This window comes from Triturus cristatus, chromosome 11 (genome assembly GCF_964204655.1).
Source record: "Triturus cristatus chromosome 11, aTriCri1.1, whole genome shotgun sequence".
Lineage (NCBI taxonomy): Eukaryota > Metazoa > Chordata > Amphibia > Caudata > Salamandridae > Triturus > Triturus cristatus.
Window position 1 is genome coordinate 295,285,378 of NC_140594.1, and position 13,435 is coordinate 295,298,812.

Consider the following 13,435-nt stretch of genomic DNA (forward strand, 5'->3'; position numbering starts at 1 on the left):
ATTAATCCATCAGGAAGCTTTCAGGGATATTTCTTGTCTAAAATATTCATAGACAGCACAATGTCCTGAATGCCCAGTGACTACTAACCTTGACTTTCGCCACAGCCTGTAATCCCTGAGGTGCGGGACTCAGAAGGACCCAGAGGCCTACCCTGGTGAGGAGGGAGAGACTGGGCTGTGACATGATTTGGTTTGGTTTTTCGCCTTAGAGGTTTTCGCCACCCAATCTTTGGCCCTAATGGAGACCTGAGGTGACATATAGTTCATCCTTCTTTGGCAATAAGGTCAGGCGGCTAACGGCAATGTTCCCTATTCTTTTAAAATAATGCAGTCAGGCTAAATGGATGGCACAGGTGCAAGCAGGAATGAAGCACGATATGGGACAGTTTTAAATGTGTTTAATTATTTCAAGTCTACATATCCTACCTACTTTTATAAATATTCTTGCTTTCTGAAATGTGGTTTAACCTGCATTCCTTGGCGTGAGGGTCCTGCAGTTCCCCTTTAGTCAATCAGGCTCGCTACGACAAAAAACACATGTAGACCCTTTTTTTACGCCTCACCACTTTCAAATGTCACCAGCCACCACTGGTAGGATCGAGTAATTGATCGTCAGGAATAAAAGACAACACATAAGGAAAAGGCAAGAAAACACATTTTTGGTAATCACACAAGAAGAAACGGAAATATGGGAGATCGGGGAGGTAATAGTAATAGGCCGCCGAATAGGGTCGGAGAGAAGGAAGACAGGAGGTGCAGTGAGCAGAATGGTATACAAGTTATATATGTATCATAAATGTACACAAGCGTTATTGAAATATACATGTCAGTCAGGATTGCATTTTTTCATCAAGGTACAATAGTAATGTGTTACGGACCAATGGTCATCACATGTAATATGATCATAGAAATGGTAGCATATTCGTAGCGGGCCATTTTAAATTAAATATACCGGTCAGTATAGGATTAAAAACGTTTTAAACAAGGTCCAATAGCAATGTATGAAAAGCCAGCGGTCATCACATGTAATGTGTTATTTAAACCAAGGTAGCATATTTGTTAGTTGAAAGGAAGATAACATATAGGCAGAAACAATAGAAAGAGAAATGGAAGAAAAAGGGCACGTTTTCCGTTTACGAATATTTGGGAGACAGATTTAAACCAGTACAGTAGGGTAGAGAAATATCATTGGATTGGAACGAGACCGAATGGAGGTATAAGGAATAGACAAGAGCATGTTGAGCGTGGAAAGCACATTGTGAGGGCGCAAGAAGCAGATAATATCAACGAGCGTAGACAGCGCATTGAGAGAAGGCAAAGAAGTAGATTATATGCATCGAGTGTCACAGTAGTATTTGAGAGGCATATTGGAGTCAAAACATGAGTATGACACACATCATATGATAACGTTAGGTTTGTGCCACATGTTTGGTAATGAGTACATTATTTGTACGGTGTAAATGGGATAACGCATTGAAATAACAAGGAACAGTAAAGTAAGAAAACAATATCAAATGGGTAGTGGTATATTTACAGTGGTAGTTTTCCAGTTGTCGGGTCCGACAGGAAACAGGGTTTCGCATCAAAAAGGGGGGGGGGGTGGGAAGGAAGCGAGATTTATTTACAACGAGGAAATGCCTGTGTGACGTATTGAATCGATACTAAGGTAACACTATAGAATACGAAGGTGATACATCAAGTTTTATCCAGAAAGTGGTGATATCTAAATACAGGCGAAAGCGGCGTGGCAAAATTACGGGTAATATAGGTGTTAGTGCATAGATGTTCTAATGCGGCCGCGCTCTCTCTATGGTGGTTGATCCCATTGTATTATTGAAGTGTCACTTTAATCTCGCTAAACGCGGGCTTTGAAGCGGCAAGGGGCGGGGGAGCGCATTCCAGGCGGGGGAGCGGACCCTTTGAAGTAGGTGCACGCGCCAGTGGGCTGAAGCGCTTTCCAAAAGTGGATTGCATGGCGGCACGATGCACATGATTGTGCGCGTGCTCGCCATGCAATCCACATTTGGGAGCACTTTTGGGAGCCCCTTACTAGAGTCTCGCATATCGCATAGCGATTGCTACGCAATAGCTAGGCGAGACCTAAAAACTGATAAAATAAAGCATACAGGAAGTATGTGTCTTGCTGGGCCTTCCCTGATGATTTTAAAAAGAAGAACAAACAGCCAGACATTCTCTCACCTGCTCAGTTCATAGTCACAGCCCGATCTGATAAGCAGCTGCAGGGGCCAGTAAAGGTGAAACAAACTATTTTTCTCCAGTGTGGAATAGAAAAGGAAATATCCACATAGCAGAATGGTTAACGTTACCCGGTGCCAAAGAGAGGATGTGTCCCCTTCGCCGTGCCCCTATTTTACCTGCACGAGTGGGCGGGGACATAGCCCACCTTTCTAAAAGGAGATCCGTGATTGGGGGTGCCTGTGAAAAAGAGCCAAGACCCAATCACGCAACGCTCAGAAGAGGAAGAAAAAAACACAACGTTCGGAGGAACGTTTTTAATGAAAGCTGCCATTTACTACAGGCCTTCGAGCTGTTTCTGCCAGGCCAAGGTTCATGTTTGGGTGGGCCAGGCTCATGTTTGGGTGGGCCTGGCCCACCCGCTAGAACCGGGCCCTGGGCAGCAGTAATGAGTACGTCAGGTAATGTGCAAGGAGTACAAGGGAGTCGAGACCCATGATGGAAGAATGGAATGAGAGGAGCCGTGAGAATGACAGAGAAGTTGTTAGGGGGGACTGTTCTTACCTGCCCCCGACACAGCCCATTGGCCAGCGGCAGTTCTGGTACATCCTCTGGAGGTAGGTGCCATTTTGAACATGGCAGGAGACAATCCTCGTCACAGCGAACGAGCACCAGTTCCTGAAAGAGACAAGGGCAAGGTGATATTTTTTACCACCATCAAGAAGCTTAAAAGATTTAGTTTAAAGATTCTTAATTACAGAACATATGTCAATATACAGAGAATATGTCCCGAGCTAGGCAATAACAAAAGCATCAAAGTTTACTAGATCTAGTCAAAAGTAATTAGACCTGTATAGGTATGCCACACCCTATGCTATTTAGTCTTTTCGATGCCATGCACAGTACACAGTGGTAATCCTATGTAGCCTGACAGGAACGGGTCAAGTCGAATTTATTGCTATAGTCCTCAACTGACGTCAACAAACAGAGAAAATACAATTATCAATTAATACCATAGAGATTAAATCATTTCATGGCATTTCAGTGTACAACGCAAAGTTAAAAAATATGTAGTAAATATACATTGATAGATATTTTTTTTAAACTCTTACAAATGAAAAATACAGAAACAAACTTGTTCATTTAGTTGGAAGCATCAAAAGTGTATAAATATCACTTAGAATAAAAATCTTCCCCTATGGGAAAAAGTGGGTAAAAAAACCTACATTTTTGCGATTCTAAACCGTTACAGAATGATAAAATATGGTCCAAATTCTGCATACCTAAATTACAAAGCAGACATATATGCTGGGCATAGGGTTGGCTCTTTCAGCATCTAGGACTGGTGGAATTATAAGCCTGTGCCAAAGGTATGTGCTCACTAGTCTTGTACTATTATAATAAGAAAGGTTCCCTCTCATCAGAGAAATAAAGCTGTCTTTAGCTGGACCATAACACGATCAACCCAGAGAGTATGGAAATCAGCACCACATACCATGCCACATAAAACAGCAAAGGAAACTGTATGAGAGTAATTGGAAGAAGGCAAAGTACTGGATGACAAGGTCTATAAAGCCTTATTCAATGGACCCGCATTATGCCCTAAGCATTCAAGATCAAAACCCAGAAAGAGGATGCACATCCTATTTGATTTGACTTCTGCCAAAATAAAAGGATGGGCAGGGATCTTGAATACGATGGATCAAGCTCCAGTAAATAAATAAATAATATATAAGACCATACAGGCTGTCGTGTCCACTCTTATGGCTACAAACTCGGCTTCACCTGGGTCAATAAGTATCACTGCCTTTCCCCAATGCAAAGGCAGCAAACCCAACCTCTGAACAGTTGCACACTTACACAATACCGCCAGCCCATGTACAAACTGCACTTATTACTTCCAGAGGATCCGTACAGTTGCACCCAATTCGATTCCCGAGACCAAATTTGCAGCACCAGGCGTTCCTCCTTGACAATAATTCACATTTACAATATCACTAATAAGACTTCAGCCTTCAACCAGTCCTGCATCTCCCCAAATATTTGTAATTTAAAGGTTTGTCAGACCATAACTGGAGCTCATTTAAGGGTACCATCAACATCTACGTAGAGAGGAAACTTATCACTTCAAATACATCATGAAATGTGCAGTCACCTGCTGCAGCAGGGGGACACTGGATAGTAACATGTCTCTCATGTAGTCTCTTGGGATTCACTTTCAGTAAAAATGCAGGATGACGTGGTAAGTAGTGTAAAAGATTATGAATTATTAGTATTATTGACAGCCTAAAGTCAGAAGCCTGCTACAAGATATTAACAGTAAATCCAGTTCCTTCATCCTCGTGGATACCTGTTGATACCTACCTTCTCCAGAGACAAATTGAATCCCTGTTCTTCTATCAAAAGCGGACCACTCAATTAAAAGATAAAAGGCCCAGGTGGAAACCTCGGTAGGTAAGCTGTGAGCTGAATGGAAACTAGGGTCCAGCTTTTGATCCATCCCAGAGAACTAGGAGCCGATTACAAATTTACAGCAGGAGACTATCAAACCCCAAAACCATATGTGCAAATTTACACAGGATGGGATGTTCACTAAGAGTGAAATAAATCAGAAATCGTATTTTAGGAGACACAAGTTATGAAATGTGCCAGATTCATCCATGTTAACCAATGTGCTCGAGATATTTAACTATTTTGAAAGGCAAGTTTCAAATAAATGAAAATCAGTAAAAAGATTTTCAAACAAATTAGCAGCAACCCTTTTAAAACTTGGGGTGCCTCAGTGAAATGGTTATTTGTATTTCACTCCTAATTTCTCACAAGATTAAAACAAGGTCTTGTCTCTGTGTTCTACTGAGTGTTCCTTATCAAAAGATGTAAATTCGAAGGAATGAGGCGGAAGGGATAGAAGTTAAGACTGCTGCCTTATAACTGAGGGTGAGATGTACAGTGGGAGTTTGTAGTCGAGAACCCTCTCTCTCCGTGGATATCTCATAATTTGCACAGCCCACACTCTATACTGCACTGAGCACTGCCAGCCGTCTACAATATTGCTCTGAAACATCTTGTGCATAATCAGAACTATCAGCATTCACACATGCAGCCAATATACCCCGATCCAGCTGCTGAATGCCACTATTGATCCAGGGTAAATCGCCAATCTGTTGAATTATCACCCTCTTCCTTCACAAATGATTCTGTGGTGTATGAATGAATGAAACTGAACATTCCTCTCGAGCTGTTTGAACTATTGGCTCATTGTTAAAGTTGTTTATTATGTCAATAAAAAAGTCCCAGGCGGGCTCCAAAATTCTTATAGCCTGATCTAGAGTTTTTTTTATTTTTGTTTTAAACTTTGTTTATTGGGTTCAGTCATAGCTATACATGTATAATTGGACGACATGTTCAAAATTATCAACAAACAGTCGAGCAGACATTCAATTCCTTTGTTCATATTAAACATTTCCTGCAGAACCCACCTGCCTATGCATTTCCATTTCGACAACAGGCGACACACATAGATACCCCGATATTTATTCCAATGTGACCATTTCCTATCCCATTTCTTTGGACATCCCCTAGCCTTGAACACCTCGGTTTCTGCCAACATACATCTGTCCATTTCTTTGGCCCACGTAGTGGCGAGTGGCAAGCCCACTCCCCCCCACCTTCTAGCCAGCTCTCGTTTTACCAACGTGAAGCCCAGTGTGGTGAATTGCTGTTCAACTTCCGTCAGATCGGTCTCTCCCCATATGTTCAACAATCCCAAGTGTGGTGTTAATTCTATGTCCTTCCCCAAAGCCTTGCGCATGTGGTCTGAAGCTCCCTCCCACAGGGTACATATCTGAGGGCAAGTCCATAAGGTATGGTAAAATGTAGCCTGCCCGCCACATCCCTTAATCCATCGGTCGTTGGGTCTGGCTCCTATTCTCGCCAGAACTTTCCCTGTAATGTATGATCGGTGGAGTATCCTAAGTTGGATCAGCCTGAATCTCTGTGTGATAGCCGCTTCTCGGGGGGACATCAGTGCCACCTGCCAGTCCTCGTCATCTAGGGGGCCAATGTCAGCCTGCCACCTCTCCCTGAGTTTCGGAAAAGTGTCCGGCAGATTATTACTCAACTTCTTATAAGTTAGAGATATTGCCTTCGAGCTAAGCGGCCCGTCTAATAGGCGATCCTCCATTGGTGACGATTCCGGATTATCTTTAAGAGAAGGAAACGCTGACTGTGTCGCATGTCTGATCTGTAGATACCTGTACATTTCACCTTGTGCCAGATGGTACTGGTTCTGGAGGTCACCAAAGGTGAGTATTGCGCCATTCTTAACCAGGTACTTCACCACCGATATCCCGATGAGGTCCCATTTATTGAATCCAGGCTGATAGCACAGCATACCTAGCTTTCGGGCAACCCACAATGGCGTGGCCTTTGAGAGGACGCCCGTCCACCCCAGTCGAGAAGTAACCGTATGCCAAATTTCCAATGTATGTTGGGTAGGGCCAAAAAATGTCCTCCTGTTTTTCCTACCCGTAGTGTACAGGGCCCCCAGATATCCTGAGCGGTCCGTTTGGCACTGATCAAGGGCATATGCTGGATCATCCGGAGGATGATATATCCAATGATTGACGGTCACCAATTGCGCCGCCCAGTAGTAACGTTGTATGTCAGGGATTGCTATACCCCCGTCGTACCAGCCTTTTGTCAATTTTCGCTGTGCTATTCTGGGGGCCCTGCCATCCCACAGCAGCATGCGAATCTCACCCTCAACCGCTTTAAAATACGAATCTGGGAACCTGTGGGGGCAGTTTTGCAGTATATAGAGAAAACGAGGAAGGGTTAAGATTTTAAAAAGTGCCGCCCTCCCCACCAACGTCAAAAGCAAAGTCCTCCAGTGTTTCACGTCCGCTCGTAACCGAGCCAACGGTGGGGCCAGGTTGGAGCTGTGAAAACAGGCCGGATCCAATGTGACAATTATCCCCAAATAGCGAAACCCCTCCATTGCGACTGCTACAGCGCATTCTGCCTGCAGGCAGGGAGCTTCACCCCTCAACATAAACAAGACAGACTTGCGCCAGTTGATCGTGTATCCCGATTATTTACCAAAGTTCGTAAATATGTCTAGCACTACTCTGATCGATTTGTATGGGGACGCTAGGTATAAGAGTATATCATCCGCGTAAAGGGAGATTCGATCTTCCACTCCCTCTGTCCAGCGCAACCCACGTATCATCACGCCTCTACGGACCCAGTCTGCGAGGGGCTCCAGCATTAGGGAGAATATCAGCTGGGAGAGCGGGCACCCCTGTCTAGTACCTCTCCGCAGCTCGAACGTCCTAAATGTGAAACCATTAACTCTCACCTGTCCCAGCACCCCATTATATAGGAGTCTTACCCAGGCTATGAATTTGGGGCCCAGTCCCACCCTTCCCAGGACCTCGAACAGATATGGCCACTCAATAGAGTCAAATGCCATGGAAGCGTCGAGAGATAGCACTGCTGCATCCTCATCAATATATTGCCTACGAGCCATCACATTATGAAGATCCCGTATATTAAGTGCCGTATTTCTTCCTGGCATAAAGCCAGATTGGTCTGGGTGGACCAAAGACGTAATGGCTGTCCCCAATCTATTCGCCAGGACTTTTGCCAACACCTTTGTCTCCACGTTGATCAGCGAAATTGGCCTATAGGAGCCATATTCATCTGGTGGCTTACCCTGTTTATGGATGACCACGATGGTGGCTAGACGCTGGTCTACTGGTAAACTGCCCCCCTCTAGACTTTCTTCGTACATGGCTCTCAGGTGTGGCACAGTCAAGGAGGCCGTGGCTTTCAAAAACTCAATCGGGAGGCCGTTAGGCCCCATTGCCTTACCTGACTTAATTTGCCCTAGGGCCTTGCTTATTTCACCGTTCGAAAAGTCGGCCTCCAGGGTCTCTCGTTCCACATCTGAGAGGCTCGGCACCCGGCTATCGAGGAGAAGCCGACGAGAGTCCTCCGTCGTGTAGCCTGTGGATGGGGAGTATACTGTTTCAAAATAATCAGCGAACTTCTCCGCTATGTCCTGTGGATGCAGCACTACCTCACCTCTCGGTGTCGTCAGTTTATGTACCCACCTATTCCCCTGCTTGCACCTTTCCAGCCACGCCAGTGTCCTGCCGGCCCTATCCCCAAGTTCATAGAGTCTACATTGGGTGGCATTGTGTTTAGCCACCATCTGTTCCCTTGTTTTTATCCTGTATTCATCTTGCTTCAGTTGGAGTCTATGAGTTGTGGCCGGTGAGGGATCTTGTGAATGCTCCCGCTCTAGTTCAATGAGGTCGGACTCTACCTGGGCCAAGAGTTCACGCTTCTTGGTGATATAGCCCTTCTTTAAAGACAGAGCTTGCCCCTTAAGAACCACTTTGTACGCTTCCCAGATTACTTGCGCGGATTCGACAGAGCCCACATTTTCAGTAAAATAGTTCTCTGTTTACGTGCGGAGTTCTTCTCTGATATCTGGTACGCATAGGAGCAATGGATTAAGGACAATGGTGGTGCGTGCTGCTCGTTCCCAATGCGTATATTCCATCCAGACTGGGGAATGGTCCGAGATGCCCCTGGGTAGAACTTTATATTGGGCGAAGTTACCTATCGAAGGCAGATATGTGAGGAAGTAGTCGATACGTGATAATCTACGATGAACACTAGAGAAATACGTGAATAATTTTCCCGTTGGGTGGAGTGCGCGACCCACATCCATCAAACCCATTGCCTGTACAAAGTCAGCCATGAGATCATTAGATTTCTCCCTTGATTTCGGTGGGTGGCGATCTACAGTGTCATCTAAGGTCGTATTGTAATCACCCCCATAACAAGTGCGCCCTCTCTGAGACCAGTCAGCTTCCTCTCCAGTTCCTCCAATGCCGGCCTGCCCAGAGCGGGCGGTAAATACACAGAGAGGATATGAATGTTCTTTCCCTCCCATTGGACCTCGGACCCTACGAAGCGTCCTCCTGTATCCGCCCATGTCTTATGTACTATGAGGGGCGTGGGTTTTTTAACGAAAATGGCCGTTCCCCTAGAGCCCGTGGTATAGTCCGCGTGTATCAGAAGTTTGTATCCCCACCTAGTGAGGGCCTTGGTTTTTTGACCTACCAGATGTGTCTCTTGCAGCAAGACCACATCGGGTGAATGCCTCTTAAGGTACTGTTGGATTATCCCTCGCTTGATCTTATCACCGACCCCATTGACATTCCAGGACATTATAGAAAGGGTTCGGTCTCTATCTGCCCCCATTGCTATGTATCACATCACTTCCCCCTGATCTAGAGTTTTGGCTGAGGATTTATTTTCTGCCAGTGTAGAAGATCTATACCTAAAATCACACTGACCGTGGAAAATGAAATGCATTTTGAGTTTAGTGCTACGGCAGTTTCTCCATCAAAGCGGCTGCACACACTGTGAGAGAAGCCACCATATTGGGGGTGAAGGAGGGAGGAGTCAGGAGAAGAATGCCTCAATCCGTTAGAGGATTGAGAGGAACCCTAATGATGAAGCATGCCACCTAGGGGCAACCCTAATGGGTGAGGGGTCTCTAGAAAAAAAAATTCTAGACAAGGGATTACAACAAATTCTTGCTGTATCCTATCTAATTCCCTAGGGGCAGGTTTTCTTCGATATACTCGATTTTTGTCTAACTACGTAACTGTCAGGAGGATAAACCTAGCCTCTACCTCTGCCTCCCTCACTACTTTGGTACATAGCTATTTATTAGTACATGGTTGTAAAACTATTCGGAGTTGGAAATGGAGTATGTCTTGTTGGTTGAGGCATGTAGTCACATTGACAGGTTGGCTGAGATTAGGATAAGAAGCAACCAAGCTTGCAACAAAGTTATTACGCATGCTAGGGTGGAGAGTAGTGATTGTACTGGATCTATTTTAGCACCTGCTCCTTACCATAGCTTTGATAGAACTATATTGATTGCTTAAAATCCCAATCGAAAGATGCTTTAGAGGACGAGTCTGGTATTAACCTGAGGGTTAAGGACAGGAGAAGGCTATAGAGTAATATATTTAAGGTGTCAAAAGCTGTAAAAATTGCATAGTTCTTTACTATAGAACTGTGGACCACTCTTTAGATTAAAACACTGTTTTACACCCTACGAACACGTGCTTGCACCATGCATATAGAAAAATATTGAAAGACATCACTAACACAACCAATAATCTAACACATATTGGTAGATGAGTTGGCCTCTTATGCAATTTACCATGCTGGCATCCTCCTTCCATTGGGTCTGAAAGAAAATGCCCTGACAAGCTCTGGGAAACAGAGGTCACAGCCTAGGCGAGTGCCTAGGCTGCCTTACAGTGTCACTATCAAAGCCCAAAAGCAGGTGGCAGGTGCCAGATTTCATCACTTTGCCTAAAATTGCCTTTTTCAAGGGGGGTTGGGAGGAGGTCCAAAATTGTAAACTTTAATTTTGGCTGAGACTCCTAAACTTCTTGTAGCTTGGTCACAGATGGTCGCAGCCTTGATTTGAGATGGTGCTCAGCTCACACAATTATCATGAGGAATTCTTCCATAGGCAAGGAGGTTTCTATGAGTGCAACATGGCTAAACTTCAGCATGGCCTGATAATCAAGGCAATTCTCAGAGAAAAGTATGCTTGCTCTCTTTTTGATAACCAACCAAACTACAATAATAATAAAAAACAAGCATTGGAATAGCCAATAGGTCTCGCCTTTGGGACCTTATAAGTGTTTAGCCATGCAACACTTGATGTTGTTGCACCAAGGATATTGTGCTGGATAACTAAACACTTATAAGGTCCCAAAGGCGAGACCTGTTGGCTGTGCCAATGCTTGTCCTTTCATGCGCTCCTAGTGGAGTGCCTCTCCTGTGCCAGGCTGCCTGGAGCGGGGTCGGGGCTGGCTTGGTCCGAGCCTCTGTCATGCGTACTGCTTGCCCTGCCGCTGATCGCTCTTCCTGCCTCCGTGGGTCGGGAGCTGTGTGAGGCACTGGCACAGAGCCCGGCCAGCAGCCCGCTGTGGGCGTCAGTCAGTCTGAGGGGAGGGGTGAGGCTGAGAGGCCCAGGGAGAGAAGGGGCAAAGGAAGTACAGACAGAGGGTGAGGGGCCCGGAGAGAGAATGGGCAGAGGAGGCACAGGGAGAGGCTGAGGGGCCCGGGGAGAGAAGGGGCTGAGGAGGCAGAGCGAGGGCCCGGGGAGAGAAGGAGAAAAGAGGCGCAAGTGAAGAGGGAAGGGGCAAAGGAGGCGCAGGGTGATAGGCCAGAGGATAGAAGGGGAAAGGGTGGTGCGGAGGGAGAAGGAGCAAGCAAAGGAGGCACACGGAGAGGCTGAGGGACCCGGAGAGAGAAGGGAAAAATGAGACGCATGAAGCGGGTGAGGGGCCCGGAGAGAGATGGGGCAAAGGATGTACAGACAGAGGGTGAGGAGCCCGGAGAGAGAATGGGCAGAGGAGGCACAGGGAGAGGCTGAGGGGCCCGGAGAGAGATGGGGCAGAGGAGACAGAGCGAGGGCCTGGGGAGAGAAGGAGAAAAGAGGCACGGAGGGAGAAGGAGCAAAGGAGGCGCATGTAGAGGCTGAGGGACCCGGAGAGAGACGGGAAAAAGTTTGCATGTGATATGCTCACCGAAGCGGTGACATTGATCATGGACCCGGCCACCAGCCTCCACCGGCGTGCCGAGGCCCAACAGTTCTGTGACGAGTTCAAAGATATTGCCATGCTTCGTGTCCCATGCAGTTTGAAGTTGACTGAGAAAACAGAAAACACCCTTGTGCGACATTATGCCCTTAAAGTGTTACAACATCACGTGAGTGCCGTCATGGTCGACGTTTCAACAAATGAGGGTATGCGCTTTAAGGACAGCGTTATGGGCTTGGTATTAAATGGGACAAAACATTTTAGAAGAAGACGTCTGTATTAAAGAGGCTTTGGTGCGTGTTGTGGTGCAGTTAATTCGATGTAACTGGCCGAAGCATTGGTAGTACCTATTGGCTGATCTGTGTGACCTATGCCAACAAGGCAGAGCAACGTGGTCCCAAAAGTGAAAGAGGACCGAGCTGCAGCCTATCTCTTGTCTTTATGGAGCCATATGTTTGAAACACATGGCCCCATAAAGATAAGAAAAGCTTTTACAACAAACGTAAAGCAACCAAGCCAGTCCAACTGGGACGGCTCTAAAAGAGAAAAGTGTACATCACTAGACGCTCTTTTCCAATGGCTGGCCACCGTTTAGCATAAACGGTGACGCCAGTCAATGGAAAAGAGGGGCGGGGCTTAAAGCCCACTAGAGAAATCTACCCTAACTCATTAAATCTCGCTAGCGAGACTGCGCATGTCTGCGCAGTCTGGGCCAGGCGAGACCTAAAAAACTTAGGGTACATGCCAAATTATGCGGGAGGAAACAATTGTGAACAAAAAAAGAAAATGGAGATGGAGAACATTAATTAGTTCAAGAGATCAAATGTTATGAGGAAAAATACAAATAATCAACCTATGAAATACCAGTTTACAGATTTCTCTCTGTCCACTAGCAACATCCGAAAGACGGTTTTGTATCAAAATTGTGCACTGGAGGCTGAAAACACAAGGAAGTAAATAGGGAACATTAGCCCAGTTCTGTTCGAGAAGGTCCCCGGCTCACCCTCAGCATTTCTCCTGGGTCTCCGGAATTATAGGTCAATCTAGATGTCCCACTCTTTACCCACCATTATACATTATCCCCGCAAGTAATCACACCCCAGACACATCATCCAACAAACACTTAAATGCCAACAGGCAACCCCTCCACCCTCTTTCTCTCATGCTGCTAAGTGAACCTCAGATCTACCTTTAACAAAAAACACCTACATCACCACGTAGGCTTCAACTCCCCCCCTCCATGTTTTTTCCATTGTAGAAACATGGATGGATCCGAAGGACATGGTCACGCGGCCCAAGCTCCCTGCCCCACAGAACAGTCCACAGACAACCATTCTCCCAGTTAAACGTCTAAGGGAGGCAGAATCAGAATCCTCATCAGCAGATCTCTTACCTATTCGCCTTGCGCACCCAACAACCTTGAACCCTGGAACACCCTGCTTTTAAAGTAGTCAACTCAGGGAAAGCTACAAGTCATCATTCTATACTGCTCCCCCCCCTTGGATTTTCACCTAATTTATTTGAATAGCTTGGTTCTGGCCTTACTTTACTCCCACCCAATCATAAGGGACATCAACCTGGATCTTAAG

At 45.9% G+C, this 13,435-nt stretch overlaps 1 protein-coding gene across 6 annotated transcripts in view; it reads right to left on the reverse strand.

Annotated features, from left to right (window-relative positions):
• EMID1 (EMI domain containing 1) overlaps positions 1–13,435 on the reverse strand; it is a 431,309-nt gene that overhangs the window by 339,125 nt on the left and 78,749 nt on the right. For all 6 annotated transcript variants that reach the window (XM_085632751.1, XM_085632749.1, XM_085632748.1 and 3 more), the window contains exon 2: positions 2,761–2,874. In XM_085632751.1, coding sequence (XP_085488877.1) covers positions 2,761–2,874 — 114 coding nt within the window. The remainder of the gene's footprint in view (positions 1–2,760; positions 2,875–13,435) is intronic.